Raw genomic sequence first — 16,954 nt, 5'->3', positions numbered from 1 at the left:
GAAACCAAGGGGTATTTGCCGAATACCAGCTGTTTTTCCATTACTGCCATAGCTACAATGAAGATCTGCAAAGTAGTGACAATCTTGCTGTTGATATCTCGTTGTTCGATTAAGTGGATTTGGCTAATTAGTCTTTCTTTTTCGCCTTTCAGATAACGTGAAGGCCTACTACAAGCGAGCTAAAGCGCACTCAGCCATTTGGAATGAGAAAGAGGCCCGCGAGGATTTCTTGAGAGCTGCTCACCTGGATCCATCGCTGACTGGGGTCGTGAAAAGGGAACTGATGCAGCTAGGTGCAAGAATGAGGGGTAAGAAGGTGGAAGAGCAGCAGAGAATGCAGGAACTGCTCAAGGGACGCCTGCCTCAAAGCGTAGCAAGGTTGGACGTAGAGGACCGGAACTTGGGGAACGAATCTGACAACGGGCAAGGAGCGAACAAAGTGAGAGAAGGTGTGTGCGATGAAGCGAACTGGACACAACTGGGTGGAGAAAAGACCGCTGAAGAGACACCTGAGGCGAAGAATGAAAGCGACGTAGGAGGTTATAGACAGGGGGATGCCCATGAGATGTCTGGGCGCATAGAGGAAGGGACAGGGCCCCAGTACTTGGAAGATCATGAACACAAAGAAGGGACAGGAGATTATGAAGGCAACGAGAAGGAAAGTGTGGGAGATGCGGCAGACCACACGGAAAAGGATAGCATAGAGCATGGCAATCCCAAGTCAGATGATGAAGCGATCATTGTTCCAAATAAAGGGTCAAGCAGCGAACAGGAGGGAGAAAGGAATAGTGAGTACTCAGAGTAAAACACCCTGGTGCTCATTTTCCAAAAAGTGATTACATGGTGTAGAGGCCTAATCTTGCAAGGCGAAGTGTAAAACAAAGGCATTTTTTATCTAAGGTCAGTTCAGAAAAGGAAAGACTGATTTATTTGTTTTGTCAATCTTTACTGTTATTCTGTTCTTCTTGAGCGCTCTTCAAAACCCACCTGAAGATTTAATTAGATATTACTTAGAAAGCCCTTACGTCAAGCCGCTACAAAATGGGGTTTTAGTGTAGGGAAATAGGGTTGTTTTTTTCGTATGCATGCTGCTCTGAGTGTATGAGTTTGTTATTCTACCTTTCTTCTTTTGATTGTTTGTTTTCAAAAATATGACCCATAGATAATTCTAAAGTGTCACCCGAACAGCGCATCTTCTCTGCAAGCCTAGCATGGTGTTAGAACCAGAGAAAGGTTGCTGCACAGGACTAACAGCAGAGAATACGCTTTGGGGGCTAGAAGTGACCCCATGAGTGGGTTGTCAGTGTAATTTGTTAAGTCTTTTCTCAGAACCCAATGCATCTGGACAGCGATAGCGCTGATGTTTCAAGGCATATGTGGTGACTTTGGTGAAGACTCAATTTTTCGTTGCGTGTCATCTTAGATCATTTGTCCTTCTTAAGACTTGACAGGCACCTATTTTTCAACCTTTCTCTTTCCATAAACACTTTCTCTTCTTCCTAGCCTTAGTTTCCCCCCTCTTTTTCTTAGCAACTGAATCTGATTAGGAATAGCAGTCTTCTACTTCATGTGTGAGCAACCACCCTGTATCCTTCTCTTATCCCTGTCGCGGAACCTCTGGCAGGTAAAGACTTGGCCCAGCAACGCAGGGCCTGGTGATGGAACAGCAGCCTCAAACTGTTGTCGGGTCTGAAACGTTGACTCAGCGCAGAAGCGTGGTGCATTGTGAAGGAGCAGCACCGATTCCTGTATGTCTTGCCTTTTCTTACCCCAGAGAGAGTGGGAATGGGTCAGTAGAAGCAGTGGCCTCTCTCCTAAAGGAAGCCCAGCTTATTATATTTACATAAATGATTTCCCCACAACTTGCAGGTTGCTGGATCGATGGTATTTTATAAGAGATTACATTATTAAGAAATTGCCTGAGGTGGGAACAACCACATGATCTAGATACAATTGATAATTCACAGGAAGCTCTGTGGTTCGGTGGATCCAACGTACATCAGGAACAGTGAGATGCCTTTTCTGATTGATATTCTGAAACTACTAAGTGACAAACTGACTCACAGACGAGAGGTCCTACAGATGCCCAGGAAAAACTACAAGACCACCTGCAAGAATTAAGACTTCAGGGAGATTTGGGCTGTCCTGAGAAACAAGATAGGTGATAACGAACTCTATTCATCACTGCAAGAGGTAACGCTACCGAAAGAATCTTCCGAAGATATTCTTGACACTTACAATCCACCACCTTATCAACAGCCCGATCAGCACAACTACAGGCATCTGCGCCCCCACATCGGCAGGATGAATGTGTAGAGTTACCCAGTCCAGATTCTACCATCAATGAACCCCTAGCATGCAGCCAGTCTGCCACTCTACCATCGCCAGCGAGCCTTGCTACACAATCGCTCTCCGCCCTTCACTCGCTGTGTAACCATTTGGCAATCTCAAACATTGTTTGGTGCCTCACCCTCACATGGGGTGACTTCTAATTTCAAAGGATTCACTGACCCTCACACATCAAGCAAGCTCCCTAGCATTTCCCTTCCAACTATTGCCGGGCACTGGGAGCACACGAGTGACTGTCCAAGCCCTGTGGAGTTCCACATGCTTAACATTGTCCAATATTTGTGTTTCCCAAAAACGCAAGATGATCCTGTTAAGGAACTCCAGGTGATAATAGACTGTTATAATCAAGATTTGTTCTGATTTAAAAAAGTGGCACGATTTCATGGTGAAGTCAAAGTAGCCAGAGGAGAGTGGTACGGGCCCTTTAAGGAGTGCTTTCTAGAGCAGGAAGTGAATGCTTTAAATATGTTCCCAGGAGCGAAGTGCCTGCAAAGTGTTCTGCCAGCAGTTGTTTGCAGTTGGGACAAGAAGGGGCATAGAGAGGCGAGTCCTCAGGTGTTCACTAATCGGTCTTGATTGATTCCATGCCGTTCTTCAAGCTGTGTACCTATCGATGGGTGCAGCTGACTTATGGCATATATAACATTCAGAGAGGGGGCAGACCTCAATACTGAGCCCATTTATAATTGTAATTCCCCATACGCTTCTCCACTGAAGGAGTATTACTTGCATAGCAAAGTAAATAATAATGAATGCATACAAATATGGGAGGTCTGGCAGATGTGAGCTTGGAAGTGGACATGTACGTGGCACAGTGTTTCCGTGGTGGGTCTCTGTACTCCTGCTTTCGGGCAGTACACCTGTGTTGTAAACCAAGCTGTTGGGCTGGTAGAGGCCATGAACTTGAGAGGTATTAGTTGTAAGGCTTCGAAGTTGAAAAGCTCTGAAGTTGTGCGGCCTCCATCCGCTGGACGCGCTCGTCTCTCCAGAAGCCCCATACCCCTGCTGGTGAGCCAGTGAGCAGTTGTCTTGGTGCACCGGTGAAAAGGAGCAAGGGGGCTTTGTTTTGGAGGGACAGAGAAAGAGTTGTATTACTAGGAAAAGCATCAGTATCAGTGTCACCCCCAGCTATTTTGCTTACACCTTTTTACAACTGTCTGATGCTCAATACCGGTGAGGAGTTTTCCTTCAGTTTCTTTTTCATAGCAATGCATAAACAGCGTCACAAGTAATGTTTGGATTTGGTATTTTTCACTCTCCAAAAGATGACACTCTGAATCCTGGTCACCCTCCCTTATTGCTTATACCATTATGAGACCATTACTACTATTATTAGAGGAGGGGAGCTGAGAGTATGCAAGGGCAGATACTGCCAGGAGCTATAGCTCTTTGCAGCTGATGTATTATTGAAGGTACTTTATTATTTCAATCATCTTCAAATATTCTAGTGCTTTGCACAGATAGGGAAGATGGCACTAGTGAACTCGGTGGTCACAAGAGATAAAATACCTCTTGAGGAGTCTAAAGGTCGGCATCGGCCAAAGGGATCAGTTACACATACAGAAGCAGTCACAGCTACCTCCACAAAAAATAATACTCAGAAAAGAACAACCTCTTCTACGCTGGCTATTGAGAAGCTGGGGAGCTGGTCCTGCAAATAGTTTGGATGGCGAACAAGATCCTTTGACTGACTATCAATCGTATTTAGAAAAGTCCTTCAGTGAAGATGAATATTCTAACCCGCCTCTGAAAACCTCTAAGGATTGTACTCCTGCTGATGACTTATTTACTGTACTTTGAGTTTCAGACAACTTTGCTTTGAAATTACTGCTAACGCGATGACCATCTCAAATAAAGACTTTCAGTGTTGAAATCTTCAGTCAGTGATGATGAGTTTGACCAATTTAGGCACACAACGGCATCACCTTTCACTCACTTGAACTAACTTCCAAAGAATCCATGTAGAAATGTGACTGTTGACTGTGCTCCTGTCCCTGTCTCTGATGCCTCTCTGATACAGAGTGCCTCATTTTTAGTCCATGAAAGTCTGGCATCTGTTCTATTGCGTGCAGCAGAACCTAAAGTTGATGTCAATGAGTCTTTGTTTTCTTTGAAGGATTTGTTAGACGAGTTGGCTAATTCTGTAGCTCAAAGTAAAACCTAGGATGTATCAATATTAAACCAACAAACAAACCAACAAACAAAAGTGCAAACAACTCTAGATGTTTCATGGTCATCTCACAGACCTCACAGACCCTGTCATGCACTGATGAGTGATGAGGGTACTGCGCAGCTGTCGAACACAGATAACTCTTCCCCCAATTATACCTGCAAATGCAATTACTGAAGATCCTATTTCCCGGGAAATGCGACCACATGAGCTCTCTTCATCCTCAAGGAAAACATTGCACTTGCAATTTATTTGTTTGGAGGTGCCAATAAAACAGCTTACAAGAATGGTAATCTACCTGAGAGAGGAACAAATTCAAGACCAAATTCTCCTTGAGAAAAATCCTGACGTAATCAATTTGTCACTACATCTGTCAGATGCAAACAACAACAGCCACTCTCAAGAATCGAATCGTCAGAGACCGGTCTGGCTTCTTCAGCTGACCTACGCATTCCAGGCAATTCAGAATTTGAAAATGTCATTGTTGCACCTGGCTCATTAGGTCATAAAAGCAAGATTGCAGTAAATAAAAATTAAGGCTCAGGTAGACAAAATTTGGCAGGGCGTAGCTGTGAAAGCTATAGGACCCCAAGTAGTACCTTCCTCCCCTGAGGATTGACGGAGAATCACTAAATGTGTTACTGCAAATGCCAACAATATGCCAAGGGCTTCTGCATCTCAGCCACTCTAAAAAACATGTAGAGTTGCAGGCCATAAACGGGTAGAGACAACAGATCCAGTGCAAGTACGGTGCTCTCCCATAAGGTCAGATCATTTAGCTGGATGAAGGAAAACAAATCTCAGCTGTACTTTTAAAGGGCTATTCCATAGAAATAAAAATGCTTATAAAAGAGCTCTAATCAGGATCCTACAGACAGTACGAATTTAAATGAGATATCCTTTAGAAAAAATCAGTTCTGTGAGGATTCTTCTGGATTATGTGTGCTGCAGTGGATGTAGCGTTCGAGTTTAATTCACTGACCTTAATATTAGAGCATGCATCTGGGGAAGAAGCGACATGATAGCAGAAGCCGGTGTGGAAGTCTATCTAGATCTTGCCACAAAACATTGTCATTTACACAATTCATGCTATATTCCAGGGTCCCGATAAAATTTACTAACTGGGAAAGGTCCTAGTCCAAAGACTAAATTGGACTCCAGCCCACTGCTTTGTGATTCACTTTTGGATTTGAATCAAAAAGATAAGCTCAAATAATGTCGGAATTGGCAAGACAAAAAATGTACACTCATATTCATTTCACTAAACCAACACATCCAACTATAATCCGACATAATCTAGATCTGAAAAGTCTGAAAATGATTTCTTGGAATATAGCTGGTCTAGCTGATAAATGTTGTGAAAGTGATTATATATATGTTGTATTAGACATTTTGATATTGTATGCCTGCAAGAAACGTGGGTTGGCTTTAGGTGGTCCTTTTCTGGTTTCCTTTCATTTATCCAAAAGGCAGTACATAGCAAATAAGGTTGACAGGCGGGGCGTCAGTTGACGTAAATTTGATGTGATAGTAAAGGTTTTGGATCATTCAGAGTACAGTTGCCTGTAACTTGAATTGTGTACTTTAAATGAACATTTATATAGCCCTCTATTTTAGCTGAGAAAATGATGTGCAAAGGAGGATATTTGGAAAATGTATTTGATGCTCACAGAAATAAAATCCACCTTGTTATGAGAGATTTTAATGCAAAAATATCAGGGTCTCGGATGGAGATCTTAGCGCTGTCTGTAGATCTGAAACCTGCTCCCTGTCTAAATGGTAAGAAGGACGCAGAGGCCGATAACTGAAGAATTTTACGTTAAGTTAATGTCACACTCATCTGAATGGTGCATTCTCAGTTGATGTTCCACCTTTGTCAGTGGCAGTTACTTTTCAATAATAATTATATTTTAATTGATATTTTTTATATGAATCGTTTTACTGATTTTAAGTTATTGACTTAAAAGTGACCTCAACCATCTGTTTTGCTCCATGAAACTGCCAGCTGTATTCAATATGAATATTACAATGGTTAGTAAGTACTATTAGACTCAAGACAATTCAGGTTTAAGTCATGGTCAAAGTCCGAAAGGTTGTTGACTCAGAATTATTTACTTAAATGTGAGACTTAACTTTCCAAAATTTTAGACGGGGTGGGATCTACTAATGGAGCTGAACTTCTGGAGATTTCTCCACCCCGTGTGACATTTTAGTTCTTGCTAATAGCAACTGCAAATTGCCTCAAAGGCCAAGAGAATGGAGGCAGCACGGCCCGGGTCCGATGTTAACTGCCATCAGGCAAAGGCAATGCTATACACCTCTCTAAGATGCAATAATGTCACTGATACAAGAAAGGCCAAACTCAAAAGGGATTACAAATGATTAATTAGGGAGAACAAAGAGAGACTTTAAGCTAAAACCAAGGGATATGGTTTTATAGGCAATTTGCGACAAAGACATGTCATTATTTTGGTGACTCGTAACCAAAGGTTCAAAAGTAAGAAAACCCTACCCCCTGAGAGTTGTAATCCGATGAGTAATTGGGTGTCCCATCTTCAGAATGTGCTCTTAGAGCGGGACGCTATAATCAAACCACGTCCAGTGGATCGGATCAAGATTATTCCTCCAATATTTGCTGAAATTCAAACAAGGATTGCGTTTCTGAAAAGAGCGAAGGCCGCCAGTCCGGATAAAATGAAACCAGGGATCTTTTTAGCCCAACAAGATTGGTGGGCTGAGATTTTGAAACTGGTTTCTGGTATTATTATCCAATCTAAAAGGCTTCCAGAATACAGATCTCATAGTGTTATAGTGCCGATATTTAAAAAGAGAGACACTGCAGACCTGTGCTACTACAGACCATTATATATTTCAGGAAAATGTTTTACAAGCTGGATCGCCAGTAGATTTGAGGAATGGAAAAAGACTTTTAATGTGATTCCGAACAATCAAGGTGGTTTCCAGACTGGCTGTTCACCAATTGATCAATGTATGCTACTTGCTACACTGACTGGTAGGTGGGATTAGCCTATATGTAGCCTTTCTGGACTTGAAGCAAGCTTTTGACTTAGTGGAAAGGAACATCTTATGGTCCAAGCTGAATAAGCTTGGGCTTCCAGAGGGTCTACTTAATTTAATTCAATGGATTCATAAAAATAATCTCTGGTGGAAAGGTGGAGCTCCAGGCTTTTGGCCCCTTTCGCATCAAACAGAGGTGTTAGACAGGGCTGCTCACTAGCTCCGTTATTATTTATTCTACTGCTGGCAGACTTTGAATCCTGCTTAGTTGACCATCAACATGAAGCACCTTCTCTTAATGGCACAAAATACTGATCTCTACTGATGACACATTCTGGATGGATTTAACTCCAATAGGACTACAAAGGAGTCTTTTGAAGCAGCCTCCTCTGTTCATGTTAAGCTCTGCCCTGGTGGCACTAATCAAGCAGCAAAAGCCCCCTACTGAGAGCTTTTGCTTACTGCAGCCAGAGCAGAGCTGAACATGGAGGAGGCTGCCTTAACTTTCATTTTATGTTTTCGGTGCTCCCCAAGGGAAGCACAGGCGCGACAATTATAAATACAATATTGTTATATTTTTTATTGCCGTGGTTAGAAAACTACGGATATCTTATGATTACAAAGGCTTCAGCTTTGAGTCTCCTGGGCTCTTAGGGGCACTGATTTCCATCAAGCAAAGTGACTGGCACTCTTCACAGTCGTTTTGGTCAATAAAACATCCGGATGCCAAAATGTCAATTGGTAGAAAAAAGTTTTCTTTATTTGGATCCTTACAACTCAGCAAAAAAAAAAAAAATATATATATTTTTTTTTAAGTTCAAATTACGGGCCATCAAAGTATGGCACTCCCATAGTGCAAAAAAGTGCGCGTTTTTGGGCGTTAACGCGTTTCGCGGCAAATCTCACTGCTTGTTCACAACTCTATTGGGAAAACAGTTGTTGGCCCCTAGACTGCGCTCTTCCTCAGCTGGTGCTATTGGGCTAGAGCGTGCTAGGCTCTAAAAATTCAAGAAAATACTCGGTCAAAGTACAGGATAGCAGATAACCATAAGCTCCAGCTTCAGCCAAGAAATGCCCAAGCACCCACGACCATTTACTAAGTTTAAAATTATTTTATTAATCACAAGTAGTGCAAAATAATCATAAAAAGCATACAACAACAGTGGCTGGTCAGACCAGGTGTGAAGCAGCACTCACCCCACCGGGTGGAAAAACGCCATGCGTTCCGCTCGACTCACAAGCTTCCTCAGGCTTTTAGTTGTTCCCAACTAGTGTATTCTCATGTTTATAATACCTCGCAGGCCATGTGACAGACCCCTCCCACCTGCCGTCTGCGCGTCATGTGATAACCAGTCTACATTTACTGCAGTCGAACTCTATGGTTCGGTGTGGTGGTAAATCCGCCATATTGGAATGTCTGTGTTGTCTAAGGATTGAAATATAAATATTTAAATCGGACATTAATAGGCCTACTTAATAGTAGGCTAACGCGCGCAACCAGCAGGTACAGGAGTAGTCAAACACACCATGGCTCTGTGGGGATAAAGCGTATCGACTTAATTACTAGATTTTGCGCCATTGCGCTAATACAATATTCGTTGGCTCACTGTGTGAGAAAAATTATCCGCAGTGTGACAAACAATCCACATGAAGGAATGAGAGCACAAAACAAATGCAGTTGCTGCAGCCAAACTCCGACATTGTCCGCCTGCGTGATGCACAGAGAGAGGGATAGACACTGCAGTAGTGTGGCCAATTCATCTCCATGCACTGTGGGATATTGAACAGTGCATATTGTATAAAGTGCAAGTGCATCTGTGGAGATATCTAAGGTGCTAGTGCAATATAAAGAAAGGGATGAGAAAAACACTAAATGGCCTACTTGGACAGATGTCCAGATATATCCCTTAATCTAAATATATACCTATCTCTTAACATCACGCAGCAGGCATGTCAAAAACCTGGCAGCAAATTCCTGGATGACCTGTTTTAAAGACAACAAATTCTTGTGAAAAGACCAACTAGCCGTGTAAAGTGACACGTGCAATTGGTTTAGTCCTAAAGTGCAAAGTGATGCATATACAAAAAGATTAATCAAAACATGAATAAAAAATATATAAGATCAATACATATTTAGTTGACATAAAATCAATCTAAAAAATGTCTTATATTCACATCAGAGTCTATCATGAGGAGTCTATTGGTATCTCATGTATAGTGGCAAAGAACAGGTGCTTTTAAGATTAAAAGAGCATAGGTAGCAGAACTGACTAAAAATAACTATAGTAGCTAAAATGACTGGCTGTCAAACTGATCGTACATATTTAGTCATGTAAAAACACATAAAGCTCAGAGTCCACATTCAGGCCATTGGGTTTTAGGGTATCAAATTTACAGATTAACTTCGCTTCTAGTTGGCGTAACTTAAGTTCTCTGTTACCCAACCTTTTGTGTTGTGGTATGTGTGCTAAACCTACAAAGCTCATCTCTGATGTATTTTTGTTATGCTTTTCACCAAAATGTAGCGCCAAAGGGTATGTCTGATCTCAATTTTTTATTGCTCTGTAGTGTTGCAAAATACGCAGTTTGAGGGGACCAATAGTGGATCCTATGTAGTGTAACCCACAACTGCATGTGATTGCGCAGACTACAAACTTAGTCGGGCACGTTATTTTCTGCTTGTATTTCCATTGTTTTCCATTGGCACTAATCAGAGAGTTTTTGGATACACAATTACACATTTTACATTTACCACATTTTTAAAACCCACATGTTCATGACTGCCTGAAAGCCAACTAGATGGCGTAGCGTTAGTAATCACAGTGCTCGGTGCTAGAATATTTTTCAAAGTTGGAGCTTTACGGAAAGTTACACTCGGTCTCAACTCCAATACTTTGCATAGGTCTCTATCTGTTGTTAATATATTCCAATGTCTATGCATGATCACTCTGATGTGTTTGGCTTGTTGATTGTAGCCTGTTATGAATCTTATCGTTTCATTTTTTAGTTTGGAGTTCGGTTTAAAGAGATCTCTTCTGGATTGTTTTTCTGCTTTATTAAAGCATTTCGTCACTGTGCTTTTCAAATAACCTCCGTCAACAAATCTGTTGCCAATATTTTTAGCCTCTTTTTGAAAATCTGCCTCTTTACTACACACTCTTTTCGCCCTGAGAAATTCTCCATAGGGTACAGATTTTTGAGAGCTGTAGGATGATGACTGCGAGCATGGAGCATGGAGTTGGAACTGATTTCTTTTCGGTACAGAGTGGTTATTAATTCATTCTGATCAACTTGTAGTAACACATCCAAAAATACCAATGTTTTTTTGCTAATGGTGCTCGTTAACTTCAAATTGAATGCATTAGAATTTAAAATGGTGATGTACTTATCTAATTCATTTTCAGTCCCATCCCATATTAAAAACAGATCATCAATGAATCGATGCCACATAACTATGTGTTTAGTAAATTCCTCCAGCTCCTCATTCCATGCCACCGTCCTTTCCCACCAACCCATATAAAGATTGGCGTAAGTGGGTGCCATGCAGGACAACATGGCCGTACCTTGGGTTTGTCAATAAATTGCATCATCATACAGAAACAAATTGTGTTCCAGGCAGAATTTCAAAATTTCCAACAGCATCTTATTGTGCTGGCGGTAGCTTACAGACCTGTTGTCTAAAAAGTGACGGCATGCATTCAGTCCATATTGGTGCTGTATAGACGTGTACAGGGACACTACATCGAAGGAGACAAGAAAACAATTAGACTCCCAATTGACCTCACTTAATTTCAACAGGAGATCTGATGTATCACGAATATAAGAGTTTAGACTTAGGACAAAAGGCTGAAGGTAATGGTCTAGAAATTTAGAGGTGTTTTCCAGGAGGCTACCTATTGAGGACACTATTGGGCGTCCTGGAGGATCAATTAAGGTCTTGTGGATCTTTGGATTGAAATAGATCAACGGGGTGATGGGATGAGCATTCTTTAAGAAATAATATTTGTCATCGTTTATCAGGTCTTCTTCATTCCAATGAAAGCATAATTCATGGTATTCACTGTTGGTGATTCTCAGAATAGATTTTTCTGCTAGTTCATAACAAGATCTGTCACTGAGTTGTCTGTTTGCTTCTTTGACATAGCTGATACTGTCCATGACAACTATACTCCCTCCCTTATCTGAGGGTCGAATGACTATGTTATGATCATTTTTCAATGTTTCAAGCGCACATATTTAAGTGGGGTTAAGATTTTTAGACCTCATGTTGACAGAGCTCGATAAGCCTTTAAGATCTCTCATCACCAATTTTTCAAAGATTTCTATTGGACTGCATTCGATGTTGGGGCAGAAAGCTGATTTGGGCTTAAATTTGCTGAAACAGCTCATGTTGGTATTAATACCATATCGTTCCACCAACAAGGTGTCATCCATTGTCTTTGTGTGTGTATTCACAGAGCCAGGATTAAAATGCAGTTCATCTATACAGAATAAGGTGGCTAGATCTTTCTCTGATAGAATGGAGGCAGTCTCTGTGTCTGAATCTTTCTTGGGTCTTTTGTCCCCAACTTGTGTGGTGAAAAACTTAGCAAGCTTTAGTTTTCGCGTGAACTTGAAAAGGTCTATTCTGGCAGACGTGTAGTCGTAGTCATAAGTAGGGCTATATGATAGTCCTAGTGATAGGACAGATGTTTCGGTCTGGGTGAGGCTTCTGGTTGAGATGTTAAATATTTTTTACTCGTCGTGTTCTTGCCTCTCGGATTCCCCTTCTGTTTGTTCCCAGATCTTGTTGCCCTTCCAATTTGTTCTTCCCCACTTTGCACGGCTGCCCCGCCTGGTTGTCCTCTTCCTGTCTTTCCTCTTGATCCTCTTCCTCGTCCGGCTGACTGGCCTCGTCCTCTTTTGGCCATTCTGCTGTCCATGTGGAGCAGTTTGAACTTATCTAAAAAATTCAACTTTTTTGTCGATTGTGCTCCTTCAGAGTCTGAGAGGTCAACTTCTGAACTGCTAGGTTCCTCTGCAGATGCTTCATTTTGTCTTTTTTGGGGATTCTTTTGTTCCATTCTTGCTTTTATGGGCCCATTGTATCTCTTAGCAAAGGTGTATATTCTTCCTTGCTCGTAATTCAGTCTGTCTCTTTTAAATTTGAGCTGTTTCCTTGTTCGTAATTCTCCTTCGAATCTTTCTAGATTTTATTCTAGTCTTGTCATACGCTTTTTACATTCATCACCATCTTCTGAAGCAAATAGTAGTTCTTCCATGGTTTCTATTTCTTTCATTAGTTTTATTCCATCTAATTTCGCATATTTGACAAGACTTTCAATCATTCGAAATGAGCAAGTATTCGTATGGGTTGTCCATTCTTCTATTAATAACGGATCCATATCTCCAAACGTGGGTATTGTTAAGATTCTTAGTCCCCTTGGTATGCGTTGTGCTTCTAGTGCTTGGGCATTTCCTGGCTGAAGCTGGAGCTTATGGATATCTGCAATCCTGTACTTTGACCAAGTATTTTCATGTATATATATATATATATAAATAATTTTTTACATTTATTTTTAAACAGAAATTGAGCCCCTGAACAGGGCAAAACCAGCGGGTTGCACTCTCGAGAGCAGCTGAATAAAGAGGATCCAATCAGGCAGCACCAAATGTTCTTTATTCATCAAAAGTGCATAGGAAAGAGGAACCTGAAATAACACAACGACGCATTTCGCGGTACTCCGACTGCTTGTTCACGTAGGTAGGGAAAACACAGACAAGGGACTCCTTAAAACGTAATTCAAACTCTATGGTAACAATGCATAGAGCGTCACATTGCACAAGTCAATACAATGTATTGTACACAAGGCTGCCATGTTGTAGTGTACCAAAGGCAACGCATTCATTAATGTACAACAAAATAGAGTACACATCATAGTAATCTGGACATTGAATAACATCTTGAAATCAAAAATGCTGCCCCAAGTGTCACGAAAGTCAACAGAGTAGGGACTGTGGAAGAGACGGCATATAACGCGTGAGAGAAAGGGAAGGGAAATCATAACCATGGGAGGTAACCAGTTGGTGAAGTCACCGCTGTATAAAAGGAACCTAATATAAAAAATATAAGGTACTCCCACAGTGTAAACATTCTACGGGGGCAAAACAGACTGGGACTTGCCTCTAAACAATATAAACAATAATATGGATAAAAAAGAGGCCCAGTCTGAAAATGCCGGCCAGAAAAATAAAGATGGAAATAAGAATAAAAAATAGCGCTAGACATTGGCACACACGCAGTTATATTGCCATCCCCTCAAACAGTCCCACAGTGTTAGTTTCAGACGTGTAATTGATTGTTTGACAAATAGGCATGCCCCAAAAAATTCTATAGTCTCTAAATGCCTAAACATATGTTACATCATACATGCACATGGGTAAAAATGGGACATTTCAGGCAAACGTAGCAGTATATGGGCAGTATAAAGTGCATAGTGCATTAGCAGCCAACAAGGTGCAAAAGTGCATAGCAGCCAGGATAAGGGAAACAAGAGGGAGAATAATAAAAGGCATAAGAGTTGCAAATTCGACAGCAATTATAATGTGCACAGTGCTCTACGTCCATGGATGCACTCATATATATCTAAATATACTGATATTTCACAGCATAAGACCATACACAAGGTAAGCAAGGATCAATTAAAAATCATCAAATATATAAGATGACATGAAGTGTCAAATATTTAAAAATAACCCTGCTCACTATGAAAAAATAAATAAATGGCACAAAAACCGTGCATCCATGGACGGCTGAAGAATAGTCAACTAATTAATCCACAATAAAGTGCAAAGTGCTTTAACCCTAAAATGCCCCGATATTAAAGGCAGATTTCCTTCCTCATAAACCTTCTACTGCTAAAAGTTGGTACACATGTGTTTGATAGTCCCAATAAAAAACATAGGTTATAATAGACCTAAACAAGAGGTATCATACCTAAGTAACCCTTGCTGAGTAAGTATCTGCATCTCTAAAGATGTAACATAACCCTCTTCAAAGCAACAAAAAAAAACGGGGGAGGTTAGGGGCGAGACAGAGTAAAAAACAGAGAGAAAACGTATAAGGAATTCAACAAACATACTGTGTAAGAATATTTTCATCATAGTGATCAGAATAAAAAGTTCACCCTACTACTGTACATGTTAAAACCAAAATTGTACAAGAAAGACTAAACAATGTCATGAAATATCAACCTGAAAAATACGTCAAAACATGAGGGAATATACTTTATTATTGAAATCAGAAGAAAACACACAAGGGCAGATGTTAACGGGGTCATATAAAAAACATACAGGGAACCTAAAATCCAGAAGTAATTCATCAAAGATAAAATACAAATGTAAAATATTAGGTTCCTAAGAAGGTATATAATTCTTCATCAAGATTACGACCCCTAGGTTTCTTGGTCTCGAGATCCAGAATGGATTTAGTCTCCAATTGCCTCACCTGTAGCTCCCGATTACCGCCCCTGGGTGATTTAGGCACAGTTCGTATTCCAAAAAAGGAGAAACCCTCCAACTTACTGTCATGTTGGGACTGAAAGTGCAAAGCCATCGGATAGTTAGAATCAATATTTCTAATGGCTCGAATATGCTGAAGTAGTCTCAATTTTAGTTTGCCTTTGGTACTGCCCACATACTACATATTGCCAGGACAGGTCAGAATATAAACCACATAATCAGTATCGCAGGTAATTCTGGATGCGATCTTGATATTGCTACCTAAAATAGGATGTGTGTAGCAAGTTTTGTTAACAGCGTACATGCATGCTTTGCATTTGGAGCATTTATGGAAGCCACAAGGTTTAGTATTTAACCAACCATTAGTCAATGCATTATTAATGGGCCTCATAAAGCTGGGAACTAATGTATCCTTAAATGAGGTGGACTGCCGAAAAGTGATATTAATGCGATCACCCAAAATGGTATTTAAATCTTCGTCAGATTTAAGGATGTGCCAATGACGCTGCATGACTTGTCGAATGTTGTGAGCTTTAGCTCCAAATGTCAAAATAAACCGTGTTTCACTGATATTAGTGGTGATATGTTCCGAGGTGTCTGATATATATATATAAGCACTTACCTGCATGCAGCCTTCTTGCCTGCATTCTCTGCTCTCCGGCAATATTGCAGCAAAAGCCACCCAGTGGTAGCTTTTGTTTATTACAGCTGGCTGGCTTTTGCTTCATTAGTGCCACAAAGGGCAGAAGCACAGGAGGCTCATCCATTTCACAAAATGGATGCCACCTAGTGCTTGAAATGTTTGAGTTTGAGCCTCATTTGTTCAAAACTTTACATAGGAACTTTGTTTAAAAATATTTTTTATATGTATTTTTGGTTATGGGCCATCTTTTTAGCCAATAAAATGTTAGAGTGAACTATCCCTTTAAGCTGAGTGCATTGAAATCTTGGGTATTAATAAAGATCTACTTGTTTCCAAACATTACCTGCTCTCAATATTCTCTCTTATACTAAGAGGTTTTATAATTTGCATACAATGAATTGTTCTCCCAACTGGCAATAAAACATGTTGATGCCCTGTGGCTAATAGGATATGTGATTGTGACATTGGTGGAATTGATTATTTATCTCATCTTTTATTGCGCTGTTCTAAATAAATGATTTTATGTAGAAAAACAAATTGGGCCACACTTACATAGGCTTGGAAAAAACAAGAAGGGAAGCCCTATTGACACATTTGTCTGCCTATGATCTACAGCTTAATTATGATGCTGCATGTTTTATTGACAATGTAAAATGTTATTAGCTATGTGTATATGCTCTCTTCTGTATTGTATTGTAATGGCGGAAACCAGATAAAACCTTTTGTTGTTGAATCCCTTGGTATTCACTAATATGTCTTGATTGATTTTGTGTTGCTGTCCAAGCTGGATACTTATTGTGGGATGTGGTTATCATATGGCTTCTACAAACTTAGGAGAGGGGGCAGACCTCATAACTGCGCCCATTCCTAATTGTAATGCCCCATACACCTCTCCACTGAAGAGTTATTACTTGTATAGCAAAGTAAATAATAAGGCATGCATACATTCGCAATTGGGCACTAAACCAGGAGCGATTGCCAACAATACTGGGACTGGTGGAAAAGAGTTGTTTGGTCTGTGGCATAATTTGGAAGCAGACTGTTATGAAAAGCATATTGAGAAACAGGTTGAGTTGCTTGAAATAGATGAAGGTGTCAAAAAGTCACAAATGAAAGAGGAGAACACAATCAAAATATACATCTCTAAGTGAAACAATGCTCTCATTAGAGATCAATCCCCACCCTGGTCCTCGCACACACTATCAACCTCCACAAGTGTAGAGGAAATGAATGGGAAGTTGATTGGAATGATTAGTTGTCCAGGCAAACAACCT

The 16,954-nt window shown here is 40.6% G+C and overlaps 1 protein-coding gene across 1 annotated transcript in view; it reads left to right on the top strand.

Annotated features, from left to right (window-relative positions):
- The window catches only part of LOC138481110 (aryl-hydrocarbon-interacting protein-like 1), a 199,335-nt gene extending 182,922 nt beyond the window's left edge, over positions 1–16,413 (top strand). Inside the window, exon 6 of the mRNA XM_069613025.1 lies at positions 153–16,413. Within this exon, the coding sequence (XP_069469126.1) occupies positions 153–805 (653 nt within the window). The 3' untranslated portion in view covers positions 806–16,413. The remainder of the gene's footprint in view (positions 1–152) is intronic.
- The last annotated feature ends 541 nt before the right edge of the window (positions 16,414–16,954 follow it).

The sequence above is a fragment of the Ambystoma mexicanum genome, chromosome 5p (genome assembly GCF_040938575.1).
Source record: "Ambystoma mexicanum isolate Mex_15411 chromosome 5p, UKY_AmexF1_1, whole genome shotgun sequence".
Classification (NCBI taxonomy): domain Eukaryota; kingdom Metazoa; phylum Chordata; class Amphibia; order Caudata; family Ambystomatidae; genus Ambystoma; species Ambystoma mexicanum.
The sequence above is the reverse complement of the archived record's forward strand: the minus strand, read 5'-3'. Positions and strand labels throughout refer to the sequence as shown.